The sequence below is a fragment of the Lepidochelys olivacea genome, assembly GCF_965140295.1.
Source record: "Lepidochelys olivacea isolate rLepOli2 genome assembly, chromosome: 19".
NCBI lineage: Eukaryota > Metazoa > Chordata > Testudines > Cheloniidae > Lepidochelys > Lepidochelys olivacea.
In genome coordinates this window covers 2649567-2668800 of record NC_140429.1, presented here as the reverse complement: position 1 = coordinate 2668800, position 19234 = coordinate 2649567, and the positions used below count along the sequence as shown (strand labels likewise).

The following is a 19234-nucleotide window of genomic DNA, read 5'->3' as shown; positions in this document are numbered from 1 at the left end:
TCTCTCCACCCCCCCGGCCCATAGAACCCCCCCATCTCCCCTACCCCCCTGGGCCATAGAACCCCCCCATCTCCGCCCTTGGGCCATGGAACCACCCCCCGTCTCCCCTACCCTGAACTCCCTCTTATACTCATCCATATATTAGGCTTGTTTTACTTTGATGATAAAAAGAAAATGCCCCTGCCCTCACTAGCATGTATGATTTAGGATCAGCTCCTGATTTATTACCGTAAATCTACTATTGACATTTTACTGGAACTACTTATTCATATCGACAAGTTAATTTGTAGCCAAGAGAAGGTTCCTTATTTCTTGCAAACAACAGACCACAAAAGTAATCCAGCTGAAAGTTACTTTCCAATTGCTACATTTATAAAGAGGAATATCACTACGGGGCAATAAGAAAAGGGGTAGATAGCCTTTAGGGGCTGAAGTTTACATTGCTCAGTGCCAACAGGTTTACGCTAAGGCAGAAAAACCTATGCACTCGGGAAAATATTTCTGAAGAACTGGTGTCCGCTGTTTTGTGATGGGGTAGAAACAAATAGTGACGAATGTTACCGTCCCTTACTGAAAAGTGAACAAATATACATCAGGTACATAGAAACGCAACGACAACACTTTCTTTGATAGTCGGTCATTTCGAGGCCTCTCACGTTTATAAGTGCAGCAAAAAAGAGATTGCTACTGTTTAGTGGTGGACAGACGGCTAGCTCCATGAATTGAAGCACACAAAATCTCTGGCTCAACTGGCAAAGAGAAGGGACTGTTCCTTCCATGAGTGTTTAAGAACCACACACAAGCTAGTATATATTACACCAAGCTTCACATTTCCCATTATAAATGGTGTCTTAACGTATCCAGACTTCCCCCAGCTAAGGTTCAGGGCAGAACATGAATGCCCACTTCCCCTTTCCTTGAAATACTCAAGATTCTAAGTCTGAGGCATGGAACAATCTAGAGTTTTCACAGAAAATGAAGGAGGCAAATATTGAAAGGTCACATTTAAAATTAGAGTGGTTTTGGTAGCATGTGTATTAATGCCACCCAGACTGATTCGGGGCTCAGAGGCTGGCCTGTGCATTCAGTCATGACACAGACAGGATTTGTAATAGCTCCATGTGGTAGGAGACTAGCAGCAGGTTTCTGTCTAAGTCAAATTGTAAGTGACTAAATAAACAGCTTCTTGTTCTGCCTGTGCCTCTGGGAAGCAGAGTATCATAATTCATCCATCATAGCCAGTAAATCATCTCCCTTGCTTGTGCTCTGACTGGGCTGATCCGTCACCTCAAACTCTCCCATGATTCGAGCCAGCTCCTCATTCTGCTGTTGGTCCTGTTGAAAAGGAAAAAAAAACCCCAACATCTAAATTCTTAATTTCGCAATTATTGTCAGAGAGTTCACCTCAAGACTTTAGGTCCAAAATTTGACCTAATTTAGAACTGTCATCATAACCTTAGAAAATCCCTCAGCATTCTGAATTTTATGAATTTTAACATAAAAAGTATGTTTAAGAAAATATTCTTTTCAGTTACAGAGAAATTAACTAAACCCCTGATGAACCACCAGTTTTGTAAACACTACAAATAAAAACAAGTGTGTAGCCCCCTCTTCCCCCCATTGGTTAATGATAACACTGGCCATTTCTTTTCCCTTACAATAGCTAATGATGGAGCCTGCCCTTGCAGTTCTGGCCTGTGCAGACCACAGGACTGGAATCAGAATACAAAACTCAGGTGACATACTTAACCACCTGCTTAAAGTTAAGCATGTGAGGATCTGCAGGTATAGGGCAACAGGAGCAGGCAAATGGTCCATAGGGTCTGCCTTCTCTAGGCTATATATTTTTAAAACTTTGTGCTTTGGCAGGTGAGTAAAGGAGATACAGTTGCAGATATTTGCTATATTTCAAATTCTATTACTTTGTAATTGCTAAGTCTGCACATAATTTCCATTACTGATTTGTGATCTTAACAGGGTTTTGTCAAAATACATTAACATTTTTAAAATTTATCAATTATTTTCTCAGAAACAAAAAGATGACAAAGATCAACGATCTGAAATACACTATACATGCCTGGGTTGCTTGTATGTTGATAACTTTGTAAGATAACTCTTCAGGCCTGGTCAATGCTGCATATCTGATTGAAAGCATAAAAAAAGTTTACTTAATCTCATGTATGACAGATAAGGGAGTGAAGGGGAAATATCGGGTTGGTTATTAATTTACTGAGCATCCTTCTTCATATAGCAACCCCTGAATATCCATGATTCTTTTGCTAACTATGAAGAGATGCTAGTATTTCTCTAGTACAAAACACATCCAGCTAGCTTTAACTTTAACTAATCAGACAGTGGAATGGCAGCCTTCCTCTTCCCCTCCCTCCCCCCCGCAGCCAGAAAATAGATCCTTTATCAAAGAGACTAGGATGATTAGAGCTGAGAGACCGGATTCGCTGATTTGTCATTAAGGCTATAATAAAGCTCTTATCTTGTGAAATGTTTATTTGCTTAAAAGGAGCTGGAGGGAGATTGGAAATGGGATAGAGAGTATTTCGCTTCAGCCACAAGTTCAAATCTATCAGGTCACTAGCGATCAAAAGTCATTACCATCCAATGGGGAATTAGAGGTCTCAGTCACTTTATAGTGGAGAAGACTCCACGTTACAAAAAACCCCCACCTGTGCTAACTGGATTTCTGGTTGGTAATTTCAACAGTGGCCAAGGTGTGAACACACCAGAGAGACTGAACTCCTCTCTTGTCCCTGGAGAGGATCCATCTAGGTCAGGATTGAGCCATAATAGAAAGCTTGCCCTGTGCTGTACCTTTGCTTTGGAGAAAGGGCTTCAGTCTCCAGGACTGTCAATGCTGTGCCTCTCCCCAATACCAAAACCACACACACAAAATTGCGTTGGAATTAAGCATACTTTTCCTCCTCGTCTGTTGTGAATAGGTTTAATCGGAATCCTGGCTCACTGCCATTGGGTTTCTTGATCTCCAGGCCTCCCATTAGTCTAGCCAAAAAGTTCAGTTCTTCTTTAGCAAGAGGGTTAGGGGCTGCATTCTCCTGCAGAAAACAATAATGGATTCATTGGATGGACAAACAGAAAAAGAAGGACTATACTCGTTTTGCTGGTTCCTGGTATTGTAAAGGACAACATTTTTCAGTGTGATATTATTATTAAATATTTTATATTATAGAAGCAATATGGTGGCTGACTGATGTTTAGCGCATATGGACTCAAACTGAGGTTACACATACAGGACAAAATAATTGCCTGGCTAAACTGAACAGCTGAAAAGTCTGTAAAACCAACTTCCAATTGTTTCAATAGGTCAAACAACTGGTTAGGGAAAACAACAACAAAAACAACGATTTTAGCATGCATAAAGATCAGGACAGAGAACAATACAGAAAAAAATTATTAAACCATGATATAAACCACTGGTAGCTTCCTCTAATATGCTCTGGTCACCCCATGGCAACAAGGACAGTATAAAATTGGAAGGAGTTCAGAGAGGGCGAACAACATAGAGGCCTGGAAAAACTCTCCTATACACAGAGCCTTAAGAGGCTGGGATTGTTTATCTGAGAAAGGAAGATGAATAGGAGGGGTCATGATAAAAGTATATAAAATACTGAATGGTCTAGAAAAGGAAGATTGGGAGCTTCTGTTCTTCACGTCTCATAAAAGAGCAAGGGAAGATTGAATGAAACTAAAACAGTGGCAAATCCAAAACTGATAAAAGAACATACTTTTTTACATAATGCGTAATTAGACCAAAATACTTTTTGCCACAGAATGTCACTGAGGTCAAGAACTTAGTGAAGCATGAAGGGGATAGAAGGACATCCGACCTTTGCGTGGGATGCCAAACTCTTGGATGCTCCTGACATATGCGTCTCTACTGGCCGACTAACACTGTACCTAGAGGGAAAAATAAAAAAGTTACTGCATGCAGGGAAAAAACAGTCAGTTCCTGTACACAGGGTAGGAGCCAAAGAGACTTCTCTACCTGCATAGGCTCAAAATACGGTTTCTGGATGATAACATTATATCCATACATTCTTTTCTGGGGACAGTGAATAATTGGGATGAGCAGTTCTAATTCAGTTTTTTGACATACGGACTGTGCTAAAGTGCTTGAGTGAAGAAAAGTACAAATGGGCAAAAAGTACTCCTAACTCTTCTTTCCTGAATGGCAAAATTACTCAGAAGAAATCTATGTTATCAAACGTATTCCCTGAATGCAACCTAAGTGATCATTACATGCAGCTCACGGAAGGTGTAGTACTAAACCAGATCCAGCCATTCCTCAGCTCTGCTGCGGACAGGAGTTAAGATTTTGCTGTTTCTTTTCTGGGGCTATTTATATACATCCATACATAGCTACTGCTAGTTGTGTCATTCTCCTCCCAGGAAGACATCACTAAACTAAAGGTGTCAAGTTGATAAAGAGCAGCAGAAGTGGCATCAACAAGCCAATGAGATACAAAGACTGAAGACATATTTTCCTCAACAAATCAAGAGCCATTTATCTTCAAGGCTGACCTTCAGCAGGTTTTATTAAGAATTTTATATGTAGTTTCTATGTAGGACAGTTTACTTACATATTTGTCCCCAGTTTAAGCACTCTGTCTCCATAAAGATCAAATGAACCTTCCCTTTGTGGACTGATATAATTTCCACCATTGGTGAATTCAACCCTTTTAACTTCATCTCCGTTGCAATTAAACATCCTTAAAGGAATAAAAATAAATCATTGTTATCTCAAGATATTTAGTGATGCTCTTTAGTGCTGACTTGCTTTGCTCTTCATACTGGAGGATGGGGAATCAAGCTCTCTTCTGTCAAATGTTTGATACTATTATAAAAAATTACTAAATTGATAATAGGCAGTGGTGTAATTTTAAAAGAATAAATAAGGGGCTGGAACATAAGGGCTGGAACAGGGGATTACAGATGAAATACTAAGCCTTTCATTGCCAGATCATTGCCAGATTGTTCCAAATCCTGGGCTATATAAGTAATACCCAACAGATGTTCAGTGATCTATGCAAAATGAATGATCGTTTTGGTGCACTTCCCACTGGACAAGTATTCTCTTTACAGTTGGTACCAACTGCTCCTTTGTGGGCAGCCATGCACACTGGGGGAGCTGCATACATAATAAATAATGGTCTAGAAATCACCTGATGAGTCCTGGAACTTCTGTTCCCCATGGAACAGGACCTGATATTGGCAGCACAAAGCGACCATTCGAGTTTTGTACTTTATCCTTTAGAAAGATGGAGACCTGCAAAGAAACACCCCACCCACAAAAATACCAGTCAAAGGACTCCTAATGTAAACCATTTGGATCCTGATCCTGCAGCCTTCCTGCATAGTAATTCTTGCGAAAAATCAAAGGAAGGCTGATATTTCGAAAGTCATCGCCCACAGACTGGAAGTATTAGTCTAACTTTAACTGATCATACTCAAATGAATAAAACAGAACCCTTTATTTTATTTAGGAATGTCAAATCCTTGCTGTCAATCCCCAGTTTTTCATGGTTTCTTAGTCAAGCCTTTAATTAAAAAGAAAAATGTTTGTCAGTCGAGTTTGTACATAAACAGGTATCTCTGGGTTTGTGAAATCTCCCAATAATGAAAAGCGCAAGTCCAGAAAACAGTCTGTATATTAGTATTTAAAGAACTGCAGCTGAGTATGGACAGTCGTTGCTTTTCATACCATTCTAGTGAAGGGGACGTTCATTTAGTAAAAGCTCTTGGGCACACTTGTTATTTATATTGTGCTCAGTTTTTTCAGTTACAGAGAGATCAAGCACATCAATGCAAGTTACAAGCCTGAGCAGCAAAAACACACCTGTTTCAAAATAATGTAATTATAACAAAATACGTACATTTTATTGCCACAAAATCAAACTCACTGTTTTTCTTATGGGCTAATGAAATGGGACACTTACCCTGATGTGCATGTCCTGAAAGAAAATTAGGAGTGTTTGCCTGATCAGCTGAAATTCACCAGCAGAGAGACAACTGTACATCTAGAGAACAGAAAAGAAATTATAACTGTAATGTTTCTAAGCTGTTCTGTGAATGACCTGTCCCATCTAGTCAAATGTGGCCACAAAAATGTCAAAATTGTGTTGCAAATAAAAATCAAAAAAGGGCAGTGTGGTAAGCTGTAATTGTTAACAAACCAATTCCAAATTCAATTCCTACTGAAGTCAATGGAAAGACTTACACTTTCATGGGAATTGGATTGGGCCTTAAATAAATAAAGAGCTTAAAGTGAGCCAATATGAAAACAACACTGGAATTCTAAACTGTTCAGTTTCAAGCAGTGTTTTTAAAACACTTCAGAGCCTTCCTTCAGGTTCAGAGGGGAGCAGAGTGATTTCAGTTGTTCCCTAAGGTTGAAAGAAAAGATCCACATTGGAAAAAGAGTGAAAAAACAAACAGCTGGGAGGTCTATAGTTCATCCAATAACTGGGCTCTTACATCGATTAGCTGCCGAAATGTTTCATCCACTTGGTTAAGAATGTTAGGGGAGTCTCGTATAAAATCCTTGATAGCATCCAGATGATTGAAAGTGACTAACAGTATGTCTTTGGGTCGAGGACAGAGCAGAACTTGGTATTTGAAAGCCATAGTCATAAGATCGTAGAGCTGTAAAATAATACAGGGAAATCTGGTTAGATCAAAAAGCCTAGGTCAGTCATCATCTAGTGCAAATCATACCGTCAAGTCAAGTTTAATCTGGAAAGTGATTTTGAAAACTCATCCCAATACCTGTATGGTAAGAGCTATGATCTTTTATTCCTTTGGTAGGTTTTATACATACTTATTACATGCAGAATTTAATTTTTAGTATCTAAACCCATAGGGTAAAGTGTTCACAGGGGCTTCCCTCAACCTCCTTAGTTACAGCCACAATTATTTGCATGTAGAAATACTCTTTGCAGGCACACATTCAGGTATTTGCACATACAAAATTGAGGGTATGAATTTGGGGATGCCCAAACAGTAATAAGCATACACACAGTTAAAATTAAGACACACCTAATGAATACCCCAAATCAAACACTTTCACACTATCAAAGCAGAAACATAGAGTTTTGAATTTGTTGTTGTTTTGAGTTATCTTAATGTGTCTGATACTAAGGTGTATTTTCTAACACCTTTCCTGGGTTTAGAAAGAAAGCAAAGAGGAGGAACTTTTGCATGGAGTATTTCTGTCACAAAATTCTTGATAAACTGAGAATGATATAAAAAAATTCTACTGCAATCAACACCCAGTGAGAAGCAGCATTGAAGAAAGCAACAAATGGCTTCTAATATCTAGAATAATCTATGAGGGGAAGACAATCTTTTTACCTTATCCATGCTTGCCTGATTCAGCCTCATGATTGAAGCATGAGCCAGCCGGTCATACACTGTTCTCAGGGCCTTCTTGGAATAGAGTTCCTGTGGTTTAAACAGCTCCTCCATAAACTTTTTATTGAACATGGTTGTGATGATATCATTCATAACTGTAAAGACAAAAGAACCTATCTTGTTGATTTTCTATACTGACAGATTTCAGAAATAGCTAATGCTCTATTTTGTTCCACATGGAGGACACAGACAGTCGGGTGTGCGAGGATTCATATGAATTGTTACCTATGCAAACCACACACAGAGCCACAACAGAAAAAAATACTGGTATTCTATACCAGCAAACACTTCAAGTGTGCACGCAGCTAAACAAAAAACATCTCCCATGAGAGAAACAAATTATACTGGTAAAAGTGCAATTCTGCCAGTATAAATGGATCTACACTAGGAGCTTCCGTTGGCACAGCTCTGTAGGTCAGGGATCACACTTCTTCACCCCTGCGAATGACAGAGCTGGGCTGGCAGAAGTCTGTAATGTAGACATAGCCATAGGCAACAAACACTTTTTTTCTGATGGGAATAAGACTCGTTTTAGTGCATTGTTTTTAAAGTCATGTCTATCACTTTTATTATTTTTTTATTTAAATTAGAAATGTCTGGTTCAGTGAATAGGCTGATACTGCATCTAATGCCTATTTAGCTGTAATTCTGCTCCACAGGGAAAGCTTTGTGGTTCTAAATTAGATTGGACATACACATTACCATCTTAAAATAAATTATAGTCAACTGAATCTTTTTCTCCCTTTAGAAATGTAAGAAATCATGTTTTCCCTCTTTTTAACAGAAGTCTATCAAATTATTCAAGGTTCCTTGTCTGAAGTTTTTGTGTTGCACAGATTTGGATTTTTGGTGGTAAGGAAAGCATTTCAAACACTGGCATCACTGCAAGATAATACTGAGCTCTTCCACTGTGATTTTCATATGAGAATCTCAAAGCACCTCAAAACATTTAATAAGCTTCACAGCAACCTGCTGAGGTGAATAGTACCTTTTTATATATGTATATTGAGGCACAGAGCTGTTAAGTGACTTACTCAAGAGACGCAGTGACAGAGCAAAGAACAGAACCATGGCGTCCTGCCTCGCAGTGCTCTGATCTAACCATCAGAGTACACTGCTAGCGTACACATCAAGAGTACACTGTACACTGCTTTTCTGAAAGGGACCAAGGCCACCAGGGACAAATTTAGCAGTGATGTGAGGAGGTGTAACTCCACTGTCTTCAGCACTGAATTTGGCCCTAAACTCTGTATCACACACACTCACGTCCCACTATGGAAATGCTGAATGAAAGCGAATATTGCAGTCCATACCAAGACTACAGAGCAAGGATTAAGCCTCTTCCAAGCAGATGACCACTACCAAAGATAGTGATGCTAGCAAATTCAAAGCGGATTACAGAAACCTTCGGACAGAAGTCAGAGAACAAAGAGATACTTGGTGGTCGTGATTAGTTATATAAATACTGACATTATTTCTTACTGGTAGAGTTTGCCGTGCACGCTCACTATTGTGGGAGCGGGGGTGGTGAGTGGGTCTACTGCACAGCAGCGGGAGCTATGTCGCAGCAATTTTCACCTTCTCTGGCGCTAAATAATACTGGAAACTTAGTTAGATATCCAGGGCAGCTGCTAGGTACCATTCAGGTGCTGAGAAGCTGGAAACAGATAATTCAGGGTGCTGGAGCGCAAGTCACTACTGATGCAATTCCCTCTATGCTTGCTTGGAGGTAATATTTACAAAGATGCAAAATAGCATTTCCCCTTGTGGGCATCTTAAGACATTTCATAGGGGATCCCAATCTATTCTCAGCTTCTAAGAAGCAGTGACCCAAATAAAAGCAACTACGATTAAAAGGTTTTTCTTCCCCCCACTGCCCACCTTTGGAATGTACTGTCCATAAAACATTTTATTTGTCAGTCCTAGCCAGAAAAGTTTGCTTCACAGCAGTACAATGAATCTTAATCCAACACCCCTTTAGTAATGAAGAAAATCTAATGCAATGTTAATAAGTATCAATCATTACATACTTTATTTTGCAGCTGGGCAGACATGAAAAAAATCAGACCTTCTGCTCCATGGCAATACGAACATGAATATTTTATAGCTGTTTGCACACACTGCACACTTTTTGTGCCCACCAAGATCCATTAAGGTCTTCTCCTTCACCTGTTACCAGTGCCATCCAAACAAGTAGCAGAACAATCCTATTTAGAGTTGCAGCAATACTCAAAGTCTCTCTATAAGTGTTTCACAATGGAATGGAATGGAATGGGACGACTTGTATTAACCACACACATCAATCCTTACATAAATTAATTCCTGCAATTAAAACCATTCACATTTCTTAAAATAGATCTGTGAAAGCAACAAATATTCAAATAAATAAACAAATAAAAAGGGCACAGTCAACCCCAGTATCATTCAAAAAAACACACCTTGACAACACACTTCTGATAGTGAAATGTGGTATTAATTTCTTTATAGGAACTAAAGACAATAGCTTTGGATCAAGCAAAGGGATCCCAGAGTGTAGGTTCTCCCAAGGAGAACATGTTAGCCATTTGAGTTTGGGAAAATAAAAAAAAAACAGAGGTGTGTCACTCTAAGCAATGCAGCAAAAAGGCAACTAAGCACAGAGGGAGCTCAGCAAGCAGGACCAGGGAAAGGGATCCAAGTGCAGACAGGAGACATTCCCACAAGGAGAGAATGCAATGGATGAGAGAGAAGATGGAGGATTCACAGAGGTTTTTCCATAATCATGTCACATGAAGTGAGCTGTAGCTCACGAAAGCTTATGCTCAAATAAATTTGTTAGTCTCTAAGGTGCCACAAGTCCTCCTTTTCTTTCCACACATCTCAGTTTCTAATGCAGTTTAACAACAGATGGCTCACCAGCATGACAGGAAGCAGATAACTTTCTTTCTTGATAAAGCTCATGCTTCCCAGATTACATTCAAATCAACCAAAGGAATAATCCAAGACCAAAACAGTTACACATTTTTACCTGCTACAAGTTTCCATTTAAAACAAAATCCAGGTACACAACTGCTGACAACCAACGTTATAACTGACTCCAGCCGTGAACAACAGACACATACATGTTCACATTACAGTCCGCCAACTACTAATTACTGCTTCAGACACCAGTCACTGGTTACATTTTACACAGTTGCAGCAGCTCCTTTAGCTACTCATTGTGTAAACGTGAACAATTTTATATCAATGATAAATAACTGAAGTCAATGAAGTAGATGAGGATGGATGATGCCTGAATCATCATGATATCATCAACAACAGAACCTTGTGATTTTGGACTGTTGACTCCTCAGGGATCCTTCCTTTTAATAGTAGCATCCAGCAATGGATACGGCATGTTTTTACTGTATAATCCTTGCACAATGAAAGTATTAAAGCTTTACTGATTGATCTATGTGGAATCCACATTTGTGCCTTGGACCAAATCAATATGAAAATCAGGTGGTTTTACCCTCCGCATCCCACTTTTGAATGTGTTACATTAGAGCCTGACAGAGTCTTTTGATATGCTAGTACATTTTAAATGCTGCAAGAACATGTAACTGCACAAAACACATTGTGGAGCCACAGAGAAGAACGGAAGCAAACTCCAGCATATTCACATGTCAATACCACTTGATATAGGGCTGTCAATAAATCGCAGTTAACTCACGCGATTAACTCAAAAAAATAATTGCGATTAAAAAAATTAAGCACAGTTAATCGCACTTATAACAATAGAATACCAATTGAAATTTATTAAATATTTTTGGATGTTTTTCTATATTTTCAACATTGATTTCAATTACAACACAGAATACAAAGTGCACAGTGCTCACCTGATTTTATTATTTTTTATTACAAATATATGCACTGTAAAAATGATAAAAGAAATAGTATTTTTCAATTCACCTCATAGAAGTACTGAAATGCAATCTCTTTATCGTGAAAGTGTAATTTACAAATGCAGATTTTTTTGGTTACATAACTGCACTCAAAAACAAAACAGTGTAAAACTTTAGAGCCTACAAGTCCACTCAGTCCTACTTCTTATTCTGCCAATTGCTAAGACAAACACGTTTGTTTACATTGACGGGAGATACTGCTGCCCGCTTCTTATTTACGTTACCTGAAAGTGAGAACAGACGTTCGTTCACATGGCACTTTTGTAGCCGGCGTTGCAAGGTATTTACATGCCAGATAGGCTAAACATTCCTATGCCCCTTCATGCTTCAGCCACCATTTCAGAGGTGATGCTGATGATGCTTGTTAAAAAAATAATGCGTCAATTAAATTGGTGACTGTACTTCTTGGGGGGAGAATTGTATGTCTTCTGCTCTGTTTTACTCGCATTCTGCATATATTTCATGTTATAGCAGTCTCAGATGATGATCCAGCACCTGTTCGTTTTAAGAACATTTTCACAGCAGATTTGACAAAACACAAAGAAGGTACTGATGTCAGATTTCTAAAAATAGCTATAGCACTTGACCCAAGGTTTAAGAATCTGAAGTGCCGTCCAAAATCTGAAAGGGATAAGGTGTGGAGTATGCTTTCAGAAGTCTTAAAAGAACAACACTCTGATGCAGAAACGACAGAACCCAAACCACCAAAAAGGAAAATCAGCCTTCTGCTGGCAGCATCTGACTCAGATGATGAAAATTAACATGGGTCAGTCTGCACTGCTTTGGATCGTTATCAGGCAGAACCCCTCATCAGCATGGAAGCATTTCCTCTGGATCGGTGGTTGAAGCATGAAGGGACATATGAATCTTTAGCGCATCTGGCATGTAAATATCTTGCCATGCCAGCTACAACAGTACCATGTGAATGCCTGTTCTCACTTTCAGGTGACATTGTAAACAAGAAGTAGGCAGCATTATCTCCTGCAAATTGTAACCAACCTTGTTTGTCTGAGTGATTGGCTGACCAAGAAGTAGGACTGAGTGGACTTGTAGGCGCTAAAGTTTTACATTGTTTTATTTTTGAATGCAGTTTTCTTTTTTTTTTCTACATAATTCTATATTTGTAAGTTCAACTTTCATGATAAAGAGATTGCATTGCAGTACCTGTATGAGGTGAATTGAAAAAACACAATTTTTTTTGTTTTTTACAGAGGAAATACTTGTAATAAAAAATAAATATAAAGTGAGCATTGTACACTTTGTGTTCTGTGTTGTAACTGAAATTAATATATTTGAAAATGTAGTAAACATGCAAAAATATTTAAAATAAATGGTATTCTATTGTTGTTTAACAGCATGATTAATCATGATTAATGTTTTTAATTGTGCGATCAATCACAATTAATTTTTTTAATCGCTTGACAGCCCTACTTATATATCATAGTGAAAAGAACCTTAGCTAAATGTACAGAGAATGCTGAAGGCTTTATTCTGAAAACTGAATCATAACTATAAAAAGGAAGCTGTTTAAAGAGGTGTTGGGCCCTGGAAACTGGAGATCAGGGAAGGTAGAGAATTAGGGAATTGGGAATATCCTTACAGAAATACTGCTATGCAGCATACGTGATTACTGCCTGCATTTTACACATGAACAATGCTCACAGAACTCATGCAGTCATATGCTTGTATTTCTATAAGGTTAATCAACTAAGACATTCAGATTTGGCTAGAAAGTTCTCTGGTGAAGATACCATCTATTAATATGCATTGCTCTGATTATAATTAATTTTCAGAGAAGCTATTTTTAAGGGCTGCATGATTGAAAGATATTTATTGTTAAAGGGTCTTTGATTTACATGTGTTTAGATCTAAAATTATTAATGTATTTTTTAAACAGAAAGTCTTGGTTGAAGAATCACCTGTTTTGTGTTCTTGACAACTGCTACAACTACAACACTGTGGCAACAGGGTTCGGAGTGTATATGTGCATATGGGTTCGGTGTGCGTATGTACAAATGGTTGTGTTGATCTACTGCATGCAGCTAAAAGGTTACAGTACCTCGTTTCCTGTCCACATCTGTCCATTCATCTACACGAAGCATACAAAACAAAAACAGTGGTTCAAGTAGTAAGAACAATACTTGCAAGGAGATTAAAAGAAAGAAATTGGAAAAATCTAGTTAATGGACTTTATTTTTCATGTCAGCATTCAATGCTTAACAAGAAAAGGCTGCCTGCTATTTTTACCTTTCACTCACATTAAAAACCAAACACCAATGGTGAAATCCTGGCCCTTTTGAGGTCATTGGCAAAAATCCCACTGACTTCACTGAGGCCAGAATTTTATCCCAAGCAAATGCTCAGCACTTTTGACATCAAGCTGGGAAAGGGAAGAGCTAATGTGTCTGGTTCTTTTCAATACAACTAGATTTATTACTCACAAGTGAACAAGAGAGAGTCCGCAGTTCTAACCAATGATATCACAACATAGCTGTAACCACATCTCAACCGAAATAAAGCCTGAATCTTCCAGAGTGCAAAATGCAGCTACAGCAGTGCAGGTCCTATGTTCTCATCGAGATGTGTCAGAACTTGTTCACTAATTCACACCTCATGGGTCATTATGTTTACTGGCTTGTTTACACTTACCCCACTGCAGCTACTGTAGCTCTAGTGAAAACCTTACTTACGCCAACAGGAGAGCTTCTCCTGATAGCACAGGTGCTCCGCCTCCCCCAGAGGTGGTAGCTATGTCAGTGGGAAAAGCCCTCCTGTTGACATAGTACTGTCTATACTGGGGGTTAGACTGGTATAACTACGTCTCTCAGGAGGGTGGATTTTCCACATCCCACAGTGATGTAGTTATACTGACATAAGTTGGTAGTGTAGGCCAAGCCTAAGTTTTGTACCTCCAGCCACCTGAACAGTACACAGCGATGGTGCAATAAGATAGCCCTGTCATTACTTTAGCCATTATAATATGAATTGTTAAAAATAGCTTCCTGTAATCTATCCTCTGCTACTGTTAAGCAGTTTTTTCAGGTTGGGAGGACAGATGGAAAAGCATAATGAACCTTTTCCCTTATTTCTTATTGTTATGAAATTTTAAAGTTCTTGGGCTCTCCTTCCCTGCCCCATATAAAATCATGGTTGGGAGAAGAAAGTGGTTTATTTTTAACCTTAATTTGTTTAATTCAGAAAATGTTACAATGAGAGTTGCATAATGCTACTGATTTAAGGTTGGAGCTTTTGTGCAGTAAGTATGAAATCGAAGCGGGAGGTACATTTAATAATGATGCTACAACTTGATAAATACAGGGTCCAAAAACATGTTACTAGGGTAGGCACAAAGTCCAGTAGTCATATATTTATGTTTCTCTTATTTTTAAAATTGTGTGTTTTTGTTTCTCCAAAAATAACACCTCAGCTGCTGTTATTGCAATATTTCAGAACCAGGATAATGAAAATATTGTTGAGAAGACCAAATCTTGAGTTATTTTGGTTCCATAAATGGATCCCTGAGGCATTAAGCTCCGAAATACAAATACAGAGATATTCAAGTGTATTTGAGTTTCCATGATAACCAAATGCACAATCTTAGTTTTTACTTTCTTCTATTGTAAGCCTCCACCCATTCCAGCTCTTTACTGAAATAAGTGTAGCAATCTCTAGTATGTAAAGAAGTGATGATTTTTCTGGAGATGTAGATAAGTATGATAACTAAGGCTACGATTTAGTCACGGGTATTTTTAGTAAAAGTCATGGACAAGTCACGGGCTAGAAATAAAGAATCACGGCCCATGACCTGTCCATAACTTATACTATAAATACCCCTGACTAAATCTTGGGGGGTGGAGGTGGAGGGCGCTGCTGAGGGGGAGCTGGGGCTGCTGCTGCTAAGGGAGGTGTCTGGGGGCCCCGCTGCTGGGAAGGTGGGGGGGGAGGGCCAGTGGCACCAGCTGCCAGGGGCTGCCAAGCAGCGGCTACCCTGGCCGCCTGGGAGACCGCTGCTCAGGGGGTCCCTGGTGCCAGCAGTGGCTGGTGCAGCTGGTTGCGGGGCTGTCCAAGTGGCTAGCTGCCGAGCCGCTCCAGCAGCGGCCAGTGGGACTGTCCCCAGGGCCACCTGAACAGCTGGCCCTGGATCCAGCTGCTTGGGCAGTTCTGGGGTCAGTCCCACTGGCTGCCACAGAAGTCACGGAAAGTCACAGAATCAATGACTTCCGTGACCTCCGTGCCAAACATGGAGCCCTAATGATAACAGCTTCATGCAGTCATTACCAGAGAGATACCTAGTGTAAGATAGCATAAATTTATAATGGTGAGAGTAATTAACCATTGGAACAATTTACCAAGGGTCATGGTAGATTTTCCATCACCGACAGACAATTTTAAAATAAAGATTGGATACTTTTCTGAAAGATCTGCTCTAGGGATTATTCTCAGGAAGTTCTATGGTCTGTGTTATACAGGTCAGACTAGATGATCACAATGGTCCCTTTTGGCTTTGGAATCGATTAATCTAAGACCATAATGGCCTGATTAGGAAATGCTTGTTATGACTATGTTGTCTTTGCAGGATCCTTCTGATACCATAGTAAGTACATTAATAACTCTCCTATATAAATGAAATACAGGGAAATTATCACCCAACAAACATGACTGCATGAGACTAATTTACTACTAAACGGTAGATCACTTTGGAGCAGGAGAGTGATTGATCATATTTCAGAGTGAAATTGCTAAAAACAGGACACTACCATGAATGAACATCTTTGAGGTCATTTTTGTGCTGCAGCAAAGTCGCTTCTTGGTAGATGGAATTAGTAGAAGGATAATATTTCACCTTATTCTGTACATCCATGACTGGTGTTCTCTCTATTTGCTTCTTGGTCTTCTGGGATTTCCTCAGTTTTCTTTTTTAATTCCCACCCTCCTCTCCTCTACTTCACAGTGACCAAGAGCAGAGATGTAGATACTGCCCTCCAGTCTGTTCCTGGATCAGTGGGAAGGAGTCATTCCTTTCCCCAAAGCAGCAAAGAATGTGTCCTCTGCACACCCAGTAAAGTCTTCCACCTGGGCACATTTTCTCCTCTGCACGACGTCGTATCGTTTTACATTATAATATTCTAGTGGAACATACATTTCCCATACACAGGCTTCCACCCAGGCAGCTACGAGGTGTTCACATCTGCCCCTAAATTAAGGGGATCTAATCACAAACCTTGGTTTCAGACTGGAACTGTTGATTTCAAGGTTTCCATAAAAGATGTAACAGTCGGAAGAAACCTATATATTAGGTAGGGGGATAGAGCATGACTGTGCCGGACAGAATGGAAAAGGAGTATAGACAGCCGGAGTGTAGCTTTGATCCACATTCAACAATATCCTCCCCCCGACACACACACTTACATTAGCCAGAATTTTTCTGTTCAAAATGTAACATCACCCTTTACATCTATGAGTCTAAGTATCCAGCAGTGCTGTGTCTAAAACTCCATTAAAGACAAATTTTAAACATGGTTCCAGAAAAAAACAGCTTGGCTCAATATGTACTTGCAACAAGCCATTTTAAAATCAGTTTAGCACAAAATTTGCTCATGGAGTCTCAGCTATTTAGAGGGCAGTGTACAAAGCCTCTTGAACAGAAAGCCAAAGATACAGGATCCAAAAGAGTGTGTGAATTATTTGTTGACTCTCTTTAGGGATGAAGCTAAATTGCGTAGCGGTGTAAATATGAACATAACTCTAGAAATGTCAGACATGTAAAGGAAACTGAGTCTTTAGGCAGATATCCACCACCAGCATCTGGAGATGTGATGCCTCCCCATTAGGGCTCTCGAACTTAGTCCTAGCATCTGAGCTACTAGCCAGAGGCCAACCAAAAGGCAAGGAGAGGGAGAGCTACAGTCACCCAGGTGCAGGAGGGATAATACAGGTGAGAAATGCACCTCCCCTATTCCCAGGTGCTCAGATTCTCTCTAGGTGTTTATATTGCACTTATCAACATGGCATCTGAGCACCCAGGTGCGGTCTTCAAACTCTGTCCTATTTTTCTATTCTGTGCATAGTAGATATTTGATACATTTGAAGCACCAGCCCTCCTGGCTTCTGGAAGGGAAAGTGTTGTTTCACGGCCCTGCAGGGGCACTTGATTTGTGGGCTTGCTGCTCCACCCTACCCGCAGCCTCTGGTGTTCATATCCCCTTCATTGGTGAACAATGCCAGCCCTGCCTCTGTGGCTCAAAGATTCCTAAGCACCACTGTGAAATTGACATGATTGTTTGCTGTCTACAGGACTTTAAACAGCAACTATAAGTTTGAGTCACAGACACAAGACTCCCCTTTCAAACCACTGGGGCAAGAAGTGGGGCCTTAAAAAAACCCAGACAAGTATCTAATTTCTGCATAAGGGTCTGAGCTGCTCCAGGAAAGCTTCCTACTGGCCCCATGGGGAGAGCATTTTGAAGCCTGCCACAGGGATGGAACTCAAGTTGGGTCCATTTCAGAGGTGCAGGGAAAGGGGTGGTGGTGAAGTTGCCTCCTCTAAAAAGCCCTGACCTTCCCACATGCTCCATTCCCTATGCCCCGCTCCCAGTGTCAGCCTAGGCTCTGATACACAGGAACTTCTCCACCAGCCTGCAATGCTGGAGGGGCTCTAAAGCCAATACATGGCAGGTGAGTGGGCAGAGTAGCACCAGGGCAGTCTTGCCCCAGGCCTCACTTTTGGGGCCCTTCTTAGGGATGCTGGGGGGGGCGGTTGGGGGCTGTCCCCTAGCACAAGGCTGTCACCTTTGCGGGCCTGCTCCCTGGGGTGCTCTGGGAAGGGGCGGGGGGGGATGACCCCAGGGATGCTCTGGCTGGGGGGGCGGCCCCTCGGGGGATGTTCTGGGGAGGGGCGGGGGGCGGCCCCCCCCGGGGATGCTCTGTCGGGGGGCGGCCCCCCCGGGCCGGGCTCTCACCTTTGCGGGCCTGCTCCCTGGGGATGCTCTGGGAAGGGGCGGGGGGGGGGCTGTAGCGAAGGGCGCCCCCCCCGGGGATGCTGTGTCGAGGGGCGGCCCCCCGGGGGGGGATGCTCTGGGGAGGGGGGGGGGGTCGGCCCCGCGGGGTGCTGAGTCCGGGAGGATGCTCTGGGGAGGGGCGGGGGGGGATGTCCCCAGGGATGCTCTGGCTGGGGGGGCGGCCCCTCGGGGGATGTTCTGGGGAGGGGCGGGGGGCGGCCCCCCCCGGGGATGCTCTGTCGGGGGGCGGCCCCCCCCGGGGATGCTCTGTCGGGGGGCGGCCCCCCCCGGGGATGCTCTGTCGGGGGGCGGGGGGCGGCCCCCCCGGGGATGCTCTGTCGGGGGGCGGCCCCCCCGGGCCGGGCTCTCACCTTTGCGGGCCTGCTCCCTGGGGATGCTCTGGGAAGGGGCGGGGGGGGGGGCTGTAGCGAAGGGCGCCCCCCCCGGGGATGCTGTGTCGAGGGGCGGCCCCCCGGGGGGGGATGCTCTGGGGAGGGGCGGGGGGGGATGTCCCCAGGGATGCTCTGGCTGGGGGGGCGGCCCCTCGGGGGATGTTCTGGGGAGGGGCGGGGGGCGGCCCCCCCCGGGGATGCTCTGTCGGGGGGCGGCCCCCCCCGGGGATGCTCTGTCGGGGGGCGGCCCCCCCCGGGCCGGGCTCTCACCTTTGCGGGCCTTCTCCCCGGGGATGCTCTGGGCCCGCAGCCGCTGGTCCAGGATGTAGAGCATCTCCCCGCCCAGGTTGAGGAAGAGCAGCGGCAGCGAGCGGGCCGACATGGCGCGGGGCCGGGCAGCGCCTGAAGGGCCGCCCGCTCCGGGCTCCCGGAAACGCGGACGCCGTTGCCAGGGCACCGAGGAGGGGGCGGCAACCAA

General features: G+C 42.2%; 1 protein-coding gene across 1 annotated transcript; it reads right to left on the bottom strand.

Moving 5' to 3' along the window:
* Positions 1-190: 190 nt before the first annotated feature.
* OSCP1 (organic solute carrier partner 1) lies at positions 191-19223 on the bottom strand. The gene is made up of 10 exons (XM_084652521.1): positions 19027-19223; positions 7384-7538; positions 6508-6675; positions 5970-6050; positions 5196-5299; positions 4614-4742; positions 3861-3930; positions 2929-3068; positions 2078-2141; positions 191-1335 (listed from the first exon to the last, which is right to left on the bottom strand). Exons 1-10 carry the CDS (start codon positions 19136-19138, stop codon positions 1219-1221), a joined length of 1140 nt encoding a protein of 379 aa, XP_084508647.1. The 5' UTR covers positions 19139-19223; the 3' UTR covers positions 191-1218.
* Between the last annotated feature and the right edge of the window lie 11 nt (positions 19224-19234).

Bases quoted from the DNA above. Each gene is read 5' to 3' on its own strand.
- OSCP1 (XM_084652521.1), bottom strand. From the start codon at position 19,138: ATGTCGGCCCGCTCGCTGCCGCTGCTCTTCCTCAACCTGGGCGGGGAG. The intron at 6,051-6,507 runs GTAAGAGCCCAG...TCTGTTCTCTAG, and splicing joins CATTTCGGCAGCTAATCGAT to ATGTACAGTTGTCTCTCTGC. The intron at 4,743-5,195 runs GTGATTTCTAGA...TATTCCTTTAAG, and splicing joins GAAGTTCCAGGACTCATCAG to GATGTTTAATTGCAACGGAG.